The following is a 14,003-nucleotide window of genomic DNA, read 5'->3' as shown; positions in this document are numbered from 1 at the left end:
GACAAAATATGGCTTGGATAATTTAGACCATTCCATCTTGGAAACTAAAATGTATTTATCCAAGAAATACTACACCATTAATATACAGTATCCAAAATGGTGTAACACAAAATCTAATCTCATATTACAAGCAGAAGTAATTAATCATAGGAAACCATTGAAAAGTCATTAAAGTATCGCTGTAAAGGATAAATATTGTTAAGGAGAACACTAAGCTTACAGATTTCCAATCCCTGTACTAGGACTTCTAAAATCTCATTGAAAGCAGCTTTCTTTAGATTTAATTACCTGTCTACTAATTAACACTAGGAAATGATCTCTTGAGATGCAATTGTCATCTATTAACATAGGTTGGGCTATATAAACCATAACCTTAGCTTACCCGCTTATCTGTTTTATCATTCCAGTTACTGGGCTTGTAAACTGCTAAAGGGACTAAGATTCTTAAGGAGACATAATTTGTTCATCTTCATATTCTTTTGCATGTAGGAGATGATTGCTTGACCTTTGAGCCTTCACACAGCCATGGGATGGCATCAGAGGACTTCTTTACGCTCAATTTGCAGCCATACTCTTCGTCACACTAGTGCTCATGGAGTGCCAAACATCATACATTCACGGAACAGATGGAGGAGCTGTTGTTGGGCAGCTTTTGTGTTTCTGGTATTGGGCTGCATGTTATGGCAGTGCAGTCAGTTAACAGCCACCTATCTGCAACATCCCACGCAAGAGAAGGTCACACTTGTAAACAGCGCCAGGCTTCCATTTCCAGCCATCACTTTTTGCAATCTTAATCGTGCTCGCATGTCCCAGCTTAATTCTTCAAGATACAAGGCTCTAACTGACCATTTGTCATTAACATCAGGTCATGAATGGGAACATAGTTTACCCAGTAACGCAAGGGAAAGAAACTTTGCTTTTGCCTTGTCACAGCTAAGTAACCAGGAACAGATGGTTTTAGGACACCGGCTCGAAGATATGCTTATTTCCTGTGTCTTCCATGATGAGTCCTGCAATGAAAGGTTAGCACAAACCATATTGGGGCCACATAAAGTGTAGAATATTTTGCGCTTGGTAATGTAATGCTATTCACCCTGCACCTGCAGCTCTCTTAAAAGGGTTATATTTAATAAGATAGATAAAGAACATGAAATATAGCTATTGAATGATATTAAAAAGCTATTGAACACATTTGTATTATGCTTGAAGGTGCCTTCTCTTGAGGACCTATTGTTGTTTTAGCCAGTAAGAGGTCCAACTTCAGTACCCCTGACAATTAGCATATGAAGAGACTGTGGTATTCATTGTGTATACAGGCACACAAGCTCATTTGTGCAGGTGCCGGAACCTGGTACCATTGACGAGTATCATTCCAGTGGACAGGTCTGAACCGTTTCATTAAAACATTGATTTAAAGCATGGGATAATTATCCCTGTATATACAGAATGGATATGTATCTAGATGTGGAGATTCGAGTAAGAGTCAGAACACAAAAGAGAAGTTCTCCTTCCTTGTAAACAAAAATGTTCCGTAAGGACCATATTTCATGCTGCACATTGATATATTGTGGAGCAGGTCATAAATGATTTGTAATAGTTAACAATGGATGTTCTGCCAGATCCCTTTGAGGCATTACAGTATGTCTGTGTTCAAATATGTTGCATTTAAGAGGTAACTCCACTTAGAATCAAACAGTGGCACTGTGAAGTTGAATGATTAGAATAATATAATAACATATTGCCTTCTTTAGCTTAGTGAGTCTTCTGTGCTGGAGAACCATTATTCAATGTATAGGACTTCAATACTACTCGAAGAATCACATTGAGGACACCTTTGTGGGATATGAATTATATGTCTTTAAATCTAGAGAACAAATACATAGGGGGGAATTTATTAAAACTAGCCCTTCTGACACCAGTCTACAAGAAAGGTAGCTGGCATACAATGCTCAAATGTTATGTTTTGGCAGATCCCTGGGAGGCCTGTGCCACAAAAAATAAATCCTCAGCAGTAAGGAGCTGGTGTAGATTTCAGGTATAATGTGTGCTGGTTTCCTGGCATAGATATTGTTAAATGAACCCCTTACAGGCCACGTCTGGCTCACTTAAAAAAAAAAAATTAGCGAGTGTGTTGGAAAAGGGATAAAAATCGAAAAGTTTGGTAAAAATGCTGTGTATGGCGTATAGTATTTATATATGTTTATGTGACTGTCACATCAATAAAAATACACAATTCCATCTGAATAATGTATGAATGAATATGTTCTCTATTTCAGCTTCTTTACTCCTTTCTTAAATCCCAAGCTCGGGAACTGCTATACTTTCAATGGACCAAGAAATCAGTCTGCAAGAAAGGAAGTTGAGGTCCTAAATGCTACTAAGGCTGGCTTCAGTTATGGTGATGTCATATTAAGTTAAAAGTCTTGTATGCTGCATCAAATTATTTCATCTGGTTTGATGCTTGTAGACTGACCAAGGTTCCTCTCACTTATTGTTTTTCTTAAAGGGGTTATCCCATGACTAATGTACCAGCCCTGTACCTCACAGGGATCCAGAGATCTCCCCATTCATTGCTTTGCTAGATTTATATCAAGCTGACAGCTCAAGAGGAGTGTCTTTTCTGCTGCAGCTAAGGGGGCGTGTCTCAGGTCTCCCTATCACAGCTCAGGGGGCAGTTGAAGGATGAACTGAGCATATGCGGCCATCTTAGTGAGCAGGACAAAGAAATAAGAAAGAAAAACAAAGAGGATTTTTAATTACATGCAATTATATAAGTATTCAGATCTAGGTGCTGGTTTGAAAACTTTCGAATATTTTCCATGGGACAACCCCTTTAAAAAGCTTAGGTGATAGGAGGTCTATAACTGCTATTAGAACTTTTGAATCAATCTCCATGTAATGAGGCGTTGTACTACTTCATAACTGAAGAAATAATTGACTGTAGCTCAGTCAATACCAATCTGCACTATAAATATAAGAAAGGAATATGTTCCTGGTAGACCTGTTATAAAGCTAAATAAAAAGTGCATTATACTTTATGTATACATAATGAATAGTGAATATATTTCTGTGGTATATTATCTGAGGACTTGGCTTATGTTTTTGATATGTGTTCTATATAGTCATATTGTCACAACCAGACAGCTGAGAAGCTCTGACAGAGGCCTTTCAGAACCTCCTCCTTGAGTTTTCTTTGTTGTGGTATTCAGTTCCTCATCTCGTTAGCCTCTCTCAGCTGTCATGTAGTTGGACTGATTGCTTCCCTTTAAATTCCTCCCCATAATGCTTTACTGGGCGGCTTATACTTCTTCCTGGAGTGTGTGTGCAAGCTGATCCTGTTTCCCAGTCTGCTACAAAGTTAAGTGCTGTACATTTATCTGTTATTTTCTGTTTGCTGGATCCCGGGTGACCCTGCCTCCCTCCGTGTCTGGTGTAGGGAGCCGGTGGTCGTGTCCCCTCACTATTGTAGGGTGTTCAGGGGTTATATAGTCGAGGTACGTGGATATGCAACCTTCCACTTTTGGGATCTTTGCATAGGCTGAGCAACCAGGGAAAGTGCTAGGTCTTGTGCAGGGGTCTCCCTTTTGGTTCCTTAGCTTTGGATCCAGTGAGTCATATATGCATGTTGCTTTGTCTTGTTTCCTGTACACCGTCCGTGACACATATGAAGTGACTGCTCATGTTTTACCAACAGGTCTGACAATGGAGCTTTTTATTGAGCAGCATGAGTATATCAGGAGCTTGAGCACAGCTGCTGGACTGAGAGTAGTCTTGCATGGACAAGGGAAGATGCCATTCCCTGAGGATGAAGGAGTTAATGTCCCCCCTGGACAGGAGTCAGACATTGGTGTTGTAAAGGTATGTTTGGTAAAAAGTCCTCAATTTACATTCACTGAATTTCTCATAACTAATTGTAATTTCTATACACGTAGATAGCTTCAATGACAACCCACGATCTTCAAATAAAATAATCATTGTTTACTTCCACAAATTATAATTCTGTCATGGACATGCTGGTAGAGGTAATATTATCAGAGCTTTGTCTTTCAAGGAGTTGGGCAATTCCAAGTGAAGTAAATAAAGTTGGTTCTTATTGAATAACATCAAGCAGAGACCTTGAAAATGTTAAGGAATCAATTTAAAAATATATATTTTTTTATTATACAAAACATAGCCTTTATTGGCTGAGTTCCTCTTTAGTACTCATTTATGGCAAATACCTTTTGGGTTGGATTCACACACTGTAGATGTTAAAATGGCTGCAACTGTAAATGAGCTCCATTCATCTAAATCCATGTGCTTTCTAACAAAACAACAATTTCTGCAACACAATCTGCTGCATTTCTGCAATGACACCTGTCTTGTAGATTTTTATTTTTTGACTCACAAACAAATACCTGTCTCAGGATTTCCTATTAGACCAGCTATGACAGATATCTCTGACATATGGTCAGGCAAACAAACAATTACATGCTAAGCTGAAGTCTTGGTTACATGTGAAAACTAAGACTCTGCTTAAAAGTGCAAATAAGAAAGTGTGAAGTACCCCTACACAAATGCAAATACTGGGACTGGTAAGATTTTAGGATAATACGTTAAATCAGCCTTTATAAAGTGCAATTAAATCATAACTGAAGATATGATTTCCCTTGGTCAAACAGACATCAGACATTAGCCAGCATCAATAAAAGAACCTTGTAAATGCATCATTTCTAAATAAATGCATCATATGTGGAATAATGGAAATAAAAAGAAATGTCTCTTTATGACAGGTTCATGTCAAACGTTTGGAAGAACCTTACAACAGTCGCTGTAGTAGTGGCCAAAATATAAAAAACTATTATACCGATGTTTATGGTACAGACTATAGTAGAGAGGTGAGTACTCAACCAAATTGAACCATCTTCTCAGAGGGTTATTCCAGAAGTACATGCTGTCACCTATCCACAACAAAGTAGGTGAGAGTGTCTGATAGGTGGGAGTCCAATATCCACTGATGTTGAGATTGAGGGTCGCTTGTTTGAATGGTCGCTCATATGCACTGCCGCTCCAGTCAAACTCTATGGGACTGCCAAACATAATGATGCACATTATTATTTTAACTATAATAATGCAAAAAAATGCTGCCCTCTGGTGTAATTTCAGCCTTTTAGCTTCTCTACTCACTCCACTGCAGCTCTGATCGCTTCACATTATTTATGGTTGAGGGCAGTAGTGATGAGCGGCAATAGGCAATATTCGAATATTCGCCATAAATTCGTGATCTCCAGTCATTGTTTACTTCATTGCTAAAATCGGCATTGTAAAATATTTGCGATAAATTCGCGATTAGAATATTCAACACTATTTGCAAATATGAATATATAGCACTATATTCTAAATATTCGCGAATTCTAGAAGTGGCGATATTCGTGATTAAAATTAGCGATTTGAATATTCGCGCTCAACACTATTGAGCAGGAACTCGTCCAATGTGACCATCAAGCCCCTGCATCTCTCAGGAGTACACTGCAGTTAGTTCTTGCACAGTTTACGTTTTGTTCTCCTCTATCTCTCCTCTACATACAGAATATTCCCTCACAAAGAGCCCTCGCTAATAAATAGTACTATGGTATGAAATGCCTTCACAATTTCCTTCTCCACTGTCTAAGGAGATACATAGCTATATATATATATATATATATATATATATATCTATTAATGTAGAACTAAGGATGAATGAATGAAAGGTACCGGGGCTTCACTAGCAAATCAACATGCCGGCACAGAGAGGAGGAAAAGAATGGAAGGTACTGGTCCACCACTGAGTACAGGAGAAGGGGAGACAGAATTCTGGCCACAGAACAAACTGCAGGGGGTGATATCATAGAGGATAATGTAATATATATATATATATATATATATATATATATATATAGTATTTGTATAGCATGTATGTTGCAATAATACTTCATTTGAAATGTCCTATGCATTGCATAGGAATACTTTTTTTGTGGGAAGCTCCCTACTAATGCAGTGCACAACATACAGTATCTTAAAAAGCAGCTATTGACCAGTTTGATGAAAAATATTGCATTGCACAGTTGCAGGGTATGTTGCATAATCTTTATTTGGAATAGACGATAATATACAACTATATGTTTTTATGCTTCACATATGTATGCATATAATGCTGTGTAACTGCAAAACTTTTGTAACTGGAGATGCTGCTGAGTTAGAGAAGGAGGAAGCCATAAATCAGCTAAAAGCACATTTGTAGATAGTTGTGTGTATAATGTGTCATACAGTTGTGTATGTTTGCACTTGTCCCCAGGCTTGTAAAAAGAGCTGTGCTCAGACTAAGATGATCAAGAATTGTGGCTGTAGAATGTGGGAGTTCCCAGCACCCCTTGAATTGGATGTACCTCTGTGTAATATCAGTGAGTCCTCAGTGAGTAAGTATATATTCTCTAGGTTATGTACAATAACTTATGGCAAAAACAATCCAGTAACCTGAGATAGTATATTCTCTCACCAGATCGTTGTGTGGAGATGTATGAATATAAACTATCCCACGACCAACTCAAATGTCACTGTCCTCTTCAGTGTGAGTAAGTATCATCACAGCAAAACAGATCCATCATATTATTCATAGTAATCTCAGGACTTTCCAGTTTATCTAATGTATAACATTTATGTAACATGTACGTCAAAACCAATTCTAGAACATAAAACTGGTAATTCCTTCTAAAACATATGAAATGCATTATTTCTATGTTGACTAGTTACTTAATTTGTGTTGTAGAGTTATCACAATCACAAAGGTAACTTGTATTTCTGTTAATAGTGAGGAGATTTTTGAACTTACTCTGTCATCATCCCAATGGCCCAGCAATACGTACTTGGTAAGTTTCCCTCAACGACTTTAGATAGATGGTAATGTGATCAACAATATACAGTACTAATATGACAATAATAAAGATGTAGAAACAGTTATTAGGATCATTCATAAATAAATTAGGGCCAGGGTAGCAGACAGAGAAGCTGCTGTGAGACCCAGGAACTAAGGGAGCAGTCAGTGATCACTGCGGAAACAATGAAAAGGGATGTAGACAAGTAAAAGTAGACAATTAAGAACTTTGAGAAAAGGAGCAAAAGACACAGGAGGAAACAGTAGAGACTAAAATTAGTCATTAACTTTTTATGCAGGTGCCGGACTGGGCCAAAAAACAGCCAAGGCACACAAACCCCCCACCAGTCCACATACATTATCCTCAACCATACTCAAAACTAGAGGCATGCAATGCATGCTTTGGCAAATATGTAAACCACACTATGAACAAAAATAAAACAATAATGGAACATAGAAACACCTAATCACAAGGCCAAGTAGTGGTATACCTTTGTTTAGTCAGGGACAAGTATACACTATTATTAAAGAAGCACCAACATAACCAGTAATATTGCCATATAATGACCATAAAGTGGCCTTATTCCGGGGGTGGGATTAAAATTTTTAACCACAGATTCCCTACTCAACGGCGGACACGCAGCGTCACGACACATGTTTACATATACATGCAATCATATATATGCAACACATACAAAAATACACCATATATACACTAAACTATCATTGGTGCGCGAAGCAATGGAAGTGAACATCTCCAGCTGCCCTGCCACCGCCAGAGTGGACTCAGCCGGTAACGCGGTTCTTCGATCCAGTGGTAATTATAACAAATGGATGTGGAGAACCAGAGGGAACTGGATGAATCCCATGCCTGGTCTTATACCAGTTCCATACTAGTGAGAGAATACAAGAGAATCGGATGCAGTTACAGGCACAATAATAATTATAATAATAATTAAGGGAGTGTATGTGATTAATTATATTCATTAAAATATACTTTTACATGGGTGCTTAAAGGGGTTGCATTATATTGATGACTTATAGTATCCTTAGGATAGGTCATTAATATCAGATCAGCAGGGGTCCGACTCCCAGCACCCCAACCGATCATCTGTTTAATGGGAACATGGCATTTGTGTGAGTGCTGTGTCCTCTTTAAAGGGCATGAGTCAGCAGACTTGTGCCTATGAAACTGTATGACCTGTTATATGTGTGCTTGGCAGCTGAAGGCATCTGTGTGGGTCTCATCAGTGGCGTGCCTAGGGTGTTTGGCACCTTGGGCGGGTCCTTTTTCTGCCCCCCCCCCCCCCACTTGACCACATACCTCTTACATCCAGGGACATCTCCTGTCATGTAGACCTTCTCTTTCCTCTTCTCCTCCATTAGACTGCCATGAGAAATTTTTTCAGCCGCATCTCGTCTCTACAGAGTTTGTAACACAGACACGTTAAATTTCTACATTTTTCCATCAACCTCCCCATCCTGGTGTCCCCACAGTGTCATCCTGCTGCTGTCCCCAATACTGTGCCCGTTGTGCCCCCCAATGTCCCAGGTACTATAGTGCTGAAAAAATTGTGACCCCAGTAGACATAATTGGGGTCATTTATCAAACTGGTGTAAAGTACAACTGGATTTCCAAAAGAGCTGTCAAAAATGAAAGGTGGAATCTGATTGGCTGCAATGGGCAACTAAGCCAGTCCTACTTTACACCAGTTCGATAAATTACCCCAAATGTCCCTATAGTGTCTACAGCAGCTATAATGTCTCCTATAGTGCCCCCAGTAATAATAACAGCCTATATTGTGCTCCAGGCAATAATCCCTGTATAGTGTCCCCAGAAATAATAGAATTGCCCCTACAGTGCCTCCCCATAAGCAACACCCCCCTCCCTGCCCCCATACAGTAATTTGCCCCACACTGTCCCATATAGTAATTTGCCCCACACTGCCCCATACAGCAATTTCCCCCACACTGCCCCCCACAGTAATTTCCCCCACACAGTAATTTCCCCCACACTGCCCCATTAAGTAATTTCCCCCACACTGCCCCATATAGTAATTTCCCCCACACTGCCCCATAAAGTAATTTCCCACACACTGCCCCATATAGTAATTTCCCCCACACTGCCCCATATAGTAATTTCCCCCACACTGCCCCATAAAGTAAATTGCCCCACACTGCCCCCATACAGTAATTTACCCCAGTGTTTCCCAACCAATGTGCCTCCAGCTGTTGCAAATCTACAACTCCCAGCATGACCGCACAACCAAAGACTGTCCAGGCATGCTGGGAGTTGTAGTTTTGCAACAGCTGGAGGCACACTGGTTGGGAAACACTGATTTACCCCACACTACCCCCACGCAGTAATTCCACCCACACTGCCCCCATATAGTAATTTCCCCCACACTGCCCCCATACATTAATTTCCCCCACATTGCCCCATACAGTAATTTCCCTTACACTGCCCCCCCCCCCACAGTAATTTCCCACACACAGTAATTTCCTCCACACTTCCCCATGCAGTAATTCCCCCCCCCCCCCCCACTGCCCCATAAAGTAATTTGCCTGCACTGCCCCTTTACAGTAATTTCCCACACACTGCCCCACACAGTAATTTCCCCCACACTGCCCCCATATAGTAATTTTCCCCCACACTGACATATAGTAATTTTCCCCACACTGCCCCCATATAGTAATTTGCCACACACACTGCCCCCATACAGTAATTTCCCCCACAGTGCCTCGGGACCATACAGTAATTTCCCCCACACTGCCCCCACACAGTAATCTCCCCCACACTGCCCCCATATAGTAATTTCCCCCATACAGCAATTTCCCCCACACTGCCCCCGTACAGTAGTGTCACCCACACTGCCCTATATAGTAATTTGCCCCCACATAGTAATCCCTCCTATAATAATTTGCCCCCACACAGTATCCCACCATAATATTTTTCCCCTACATGTCCCCCAAGGTTGGCACATAAAATAAAAAAACTAGAAAAAAACTAAAAGATAAATACTCACCTATGTCCAGGCGCTTGCTCGCAGAGGAAGGTGTGCACACTTCACTGTGCTGTTGCATCCCGACACAGGCGCGCGATGCCTGTATTGATGGAAGCGCTCATTGCTTCTGGGCCTGGCACCTCCGTGAGAGCCAGCACCTGGGGCGGACCGCCCCCCATAGGCACGCCATTGGGTCTCATGTTCATATATGCCCACATTGCTGTGAAAAATTATGTTTTATTATATGCAAATGAACCTCTAGGAGCAACGAGGTGTTGTCGTTACACCATGAGGCTCTGCTCTCTCTGCAACTGCTGACTCCTTTCCATTTTGATTGATCGGGCGAGGCAGTGTAAACATCATCACACCTGCCTGTCCCTGTTTATCAAAGTGGAGGGGTGTGGCCTGAAAAGGCTTTAATGACCAGCAAAATTAAATTAAAGGTGTTGTCCTGCCATATATATTGATGACCTTTTGTCAGCATAGGTCATTAATATCTGATCGATGTGGGTCCGAAACCTTTGCTGCTTCCTGGTGTTAACACTACACGTCGTCTCGTGTGGAGCAGTATTGTAGTGTAATTACAACCACTTGCTCCTTTCAAGTGAATGGAGTGAGTACTTGTCATTACACTTCTGAGACGACATGCAGTGTAATTGCAATGAGCCGGACCGTGGGTAAAGTTACACAGACGCCAAATTATGCAGTGGGTCAGGATATGGGTATAATAGTCTATAGTTTATTTGTGACGCCATCTGCAGCGTGCGCAGGGTACAGTCACAGGGCCCTTTAAAATGTTGTAAGTCATGCTTCAGGTTAGGAATGCCAGAGTGTTGTAATGTTTCTGTATAGTAGTGGTAATGGTGTCAACGTTGTCTCCTACCTGAGTACGGCTGGACTCCTGGATCCTGGCTCACTTGCAATAAAATGAGTGTGGTGCTAATAAGAGTAATAGAGGGATTTGCAGCAGTAATTGAGATCCAGACCTTTGGTAAAGTTCAAACTTGTCTTTACTGGTTGTTGCTTTCATCCAAGCAAGGTACAGCATTAGTCTTAGGTCCCAGAAGGTATTGGCAACGTGTGGCAGGAATATATCTTCTGCTCTATCATGTGCCTGGAGCTTGCAGGAAAGGACGTCTGCTTGTTAGCTCTAAAATGTGGCAGGAATTTGGCTTCTGCATTAACTATCTTCTGCTGTCTTGGGACTGACTAGTTGAGGAGGAATATGGCTTCTCGTGGGGTCTCTGGTCTGTATTCACAGTTAGCTTCATAGGGTATGCTTCTTCCTGGAGTTCTAGAGTTATCTGCTTGCCTCTATCAGCTGAGACTGCAGGGCTCAGGCTGGGGATGATGATCAATGTCTCAGCCGAGACAAGATCCTGACTTTGGATCCCTATATCTGAGAGCTCCTACACGCACAGCCTTCCTATAGCAGGGGTGGCTGGCACACTAACTTAACTTCCTTCCCTCTCCATGAGGCAGGATATGGGCGCAGCCCACTTTGCTCATAGAGGGGGAATCTGAACTGGAATGAACTATTCAAGTTCAGAAACACTAAATTGACTTAAGTCCCTGCCAGAACATTGCTGCCACCTGCTGGTGAACATGAAGAATGACAACAATATACATTTAGCAAGGCTTATAATGCACATTTGTGAGGATGTGTGAAATTACATTAGATGACAATGTAAATGTTGTAGCGGGGTAAAAGAGTTTAGTAACAACTCTGGGGTGTTACATAATGAAGAGGTAGCTGGGCTCGCATGGAGCGCCACCTCTTCATGTAACAGCTGATTAACAGGGGTCCTGGGTGTCAGACCCCTGTCGATCAGATATTGATGACCTATACTGTAAATAAGTGAAGAAATAGAAGATGACAGCAGCATATCCAATGAGGGTCCATTATTCACCGAACTTCCTTGAAGCAATGTACAAAAAAGTGTGAGGTTTCGGTGTGACGTCTACTAGCTGGTTACGTGCAGTGAGAATAATCACATGGTATTGTGACGTCCATTACCCCTGATTGGGTGAGGATTAATGACGCATTGTCATGCGCATAGGTGAGGAAAGAACAGGATATCAAATGCATGGAGTGAATATCCCGGTAACCACCTTTTACCACGAGGTAACCCACAGGTCACTAATTTTGGTAGGCACATTATTGATAAGGGGATATATCCCATTGGACAGTTGTGAATTAGTGGGTGTTACATTAATATAAAATTTCATTTTTATTGGTCCCCTATGATTAGGGGTGGTATTATCTGCACTACATATGTTTTGAACCAGTGTTTGATATTATGCTTGATAAAGGCTACTATGTAGCCGAAACGTCGCACTTTTCTGTACACAACTGCCTCCTCCTCTAGCTGGACTCTTAGCCATACACAATGGAACCCTAATGGTTGTTTTAGTAGATAGACTACAAAATGTAATTGCAGTCATAATGTCTATTTATTTTCTTGCCAGTATGCACATTGTAGAATGCTAGGTCCATTGATAACACTAGTTTATTGAGCACCCACAAGGAAAGGTACCTTGGAGGAGAATCTGTCTAAAACAGTGCCAGTATATACATACATTTGCTTGCTTAACCATTCTCTATATATGTATATGTAAATTTATATTTTTTAGGACATGTTCTCAAAGCGTCTAAAGAGTAAAAGAGGGTATCAAGACAAACAAACTATAAGGTAAGCCAAAAAACATCCTTTCTCCAGTATTCTGTTCCTTTTATGAACACCTTGTACTTAAATGCGCTCATGCTGTCAGGAGGAATCCCAGCCGGGTTTCCATGGTCCGCTCTCGGCCGCGGAACACGGCCGTGTGCATGAGGCCTTAAAGTGATAACATTATGGGGAGTAGGGGAAAAGTATTCTGTTGATTGTGTAGCATGCATTAGTTATGTTATTTTCCATGTAAACTATATAGGATTAACTATATAAGCTGCGTAGACTGGGAGCTAGGATTTGGTGCACCACAACTATAGTTGGTGATTCCCATTGCTGCATCTTTTGCTTACAGCTGCCCATTGCAGTATCTAGTTGCTCTTTTGGTTATACAAAACACAAATAAGACATTTATTCTGAGTTTATTGTTTCATTCGCAATGCTATTTCATCACATTAGAAACAAAGTCAGACTGTGATGTGTTGTCCTAATATGTGAGTCTCTCCAGATTGTATTACTTTTATATTTTTTCCAATATAACATAAAAATATGTAATAGCCACTACTGTACACAAGGTTGAAGAATACAAACAAATTTATCCACTGATAGATTCAGTGGCGCACCTACAGGGGGGGTCCAGCGGGTCTGGACCTCCCCTAGAACAACCGGCCCAATATTTGTTTTTTATCCTCCAGGCCGCACCGCCGATCACCACAGGTGGCGCGGCCCTGGATGTAAATTGCGGGCATTTGCGGCGGCGGTGGTGGGGGGGCAGTAGGAGATGAGCGCTTCCATTGTGGAAGCACTCATCTCCATATCTAATGCATCTGTATCGCTGTCCTTAGGACAGCGATAACGATGCCTGTGCTGCGGCAGGGGAGGGAGAGGTGTGTCCCTCCCCTGTTCTTCTGATAGGCCGCAGGCACTAATGCCTGCAGCCTATCAGAGGCCGGCTCTGGCGGCGCGATGACGTCATCATCGCGCCGCCTGAGCCGGGCAGCACACAGCAGGGACACGGGCCGGAAGAGGTCTGCATCGCATCTCTGCGGGAGGTAAGTATCAGAGTATTTTTTTTTGTCGTTTTTTTTGGAGGGGGGGGGAGCTGGCACTATGGGGGCACTAAAGGGGAGAAAGGCACTATGGGGGCACTAAAGGGGAGAACGGCACTATGGGGCACTAAAGGGGAGAACGGCACTATGGGGGCACTAAAGGGGAGAACGGCACTATGGAGCATCTGGTGGTACTTTTTTTTGGGGTGGCACTTCTTACTGGCACATTATGGGGGGGAGGCACCATGGGGGAGAGGAGCACTATGGGGGTTCTAAAGGGGCTTTTTTTTTTTTTTACACACTATGGGGGACACTATAGGGGAGAACGGCACTATGGGGCATCTGGTGGCACTATAGGGGCATTATTTGGGGGGCACCATGGGGGAGAGGA

At 41.7% G+C, this 14,003-nt stretch overlaps 1 protein-coding gene across 1 annotated transcript in view; it reads left to right on the top strand.

Annotated features, from left to right (window-relative positions):
- The first annotated feature begins 675 nt into the window (after positions 1-675).
- Positions 676-14,003, top strand: part of LOC122925925 (amiloride-sensitive sodium channel subunit beta-like) — a 33,664-nt gene continuing 20,336 nt past the window's right edge. The window contains exons 1-8 of the mRNA XM_044277269.1: positions 676-1,022; positions 2,277-2,398; positions 3,695-3,858; positions 4,773-4,877; positions 6,314-6,434; positions 6,518-6,590; positions 6,827-6,884; positions 12,529-12,587. Of these exons, the coding sequence (XP_044133204.1) occupies positions 676-1,022; positions 2,277-2,398; positions 3,695-3,858; positions 4,773-4,877; positions 6,314-6,434; positions 6,518-6,590; positions 6,827-6,884; positions 12,529-12,587 (1,049 nt within the window). The remainder of the gene's footprint in view (positions 1,023-2,276; positions 2,399-3,694; positions 3,859-4,772; positions 4,878-6,313; positions 6,435-6,517; positions 6,591-6,826; positions 6,885-12,528; positions 12,588-14,003) is intronic.

The sequence above is a fragment of the Bufo gargarizans genome, chromosome 2 (assembly GCF_014858855.1).
Source record: "Bufo gargarizans isolate SCDJY-AF-19 chromosome 2, ASM1485885v1, whole genome shotgun sequence".
NCBI lineage: Eukaryota > Metazoa > Chordata > Amphibia > Anura > Bufonidae > Bufo > Bufo gargarizans.
This window is presented reverse-complemented; position numbering and strand designations above follow the sequence as displayed.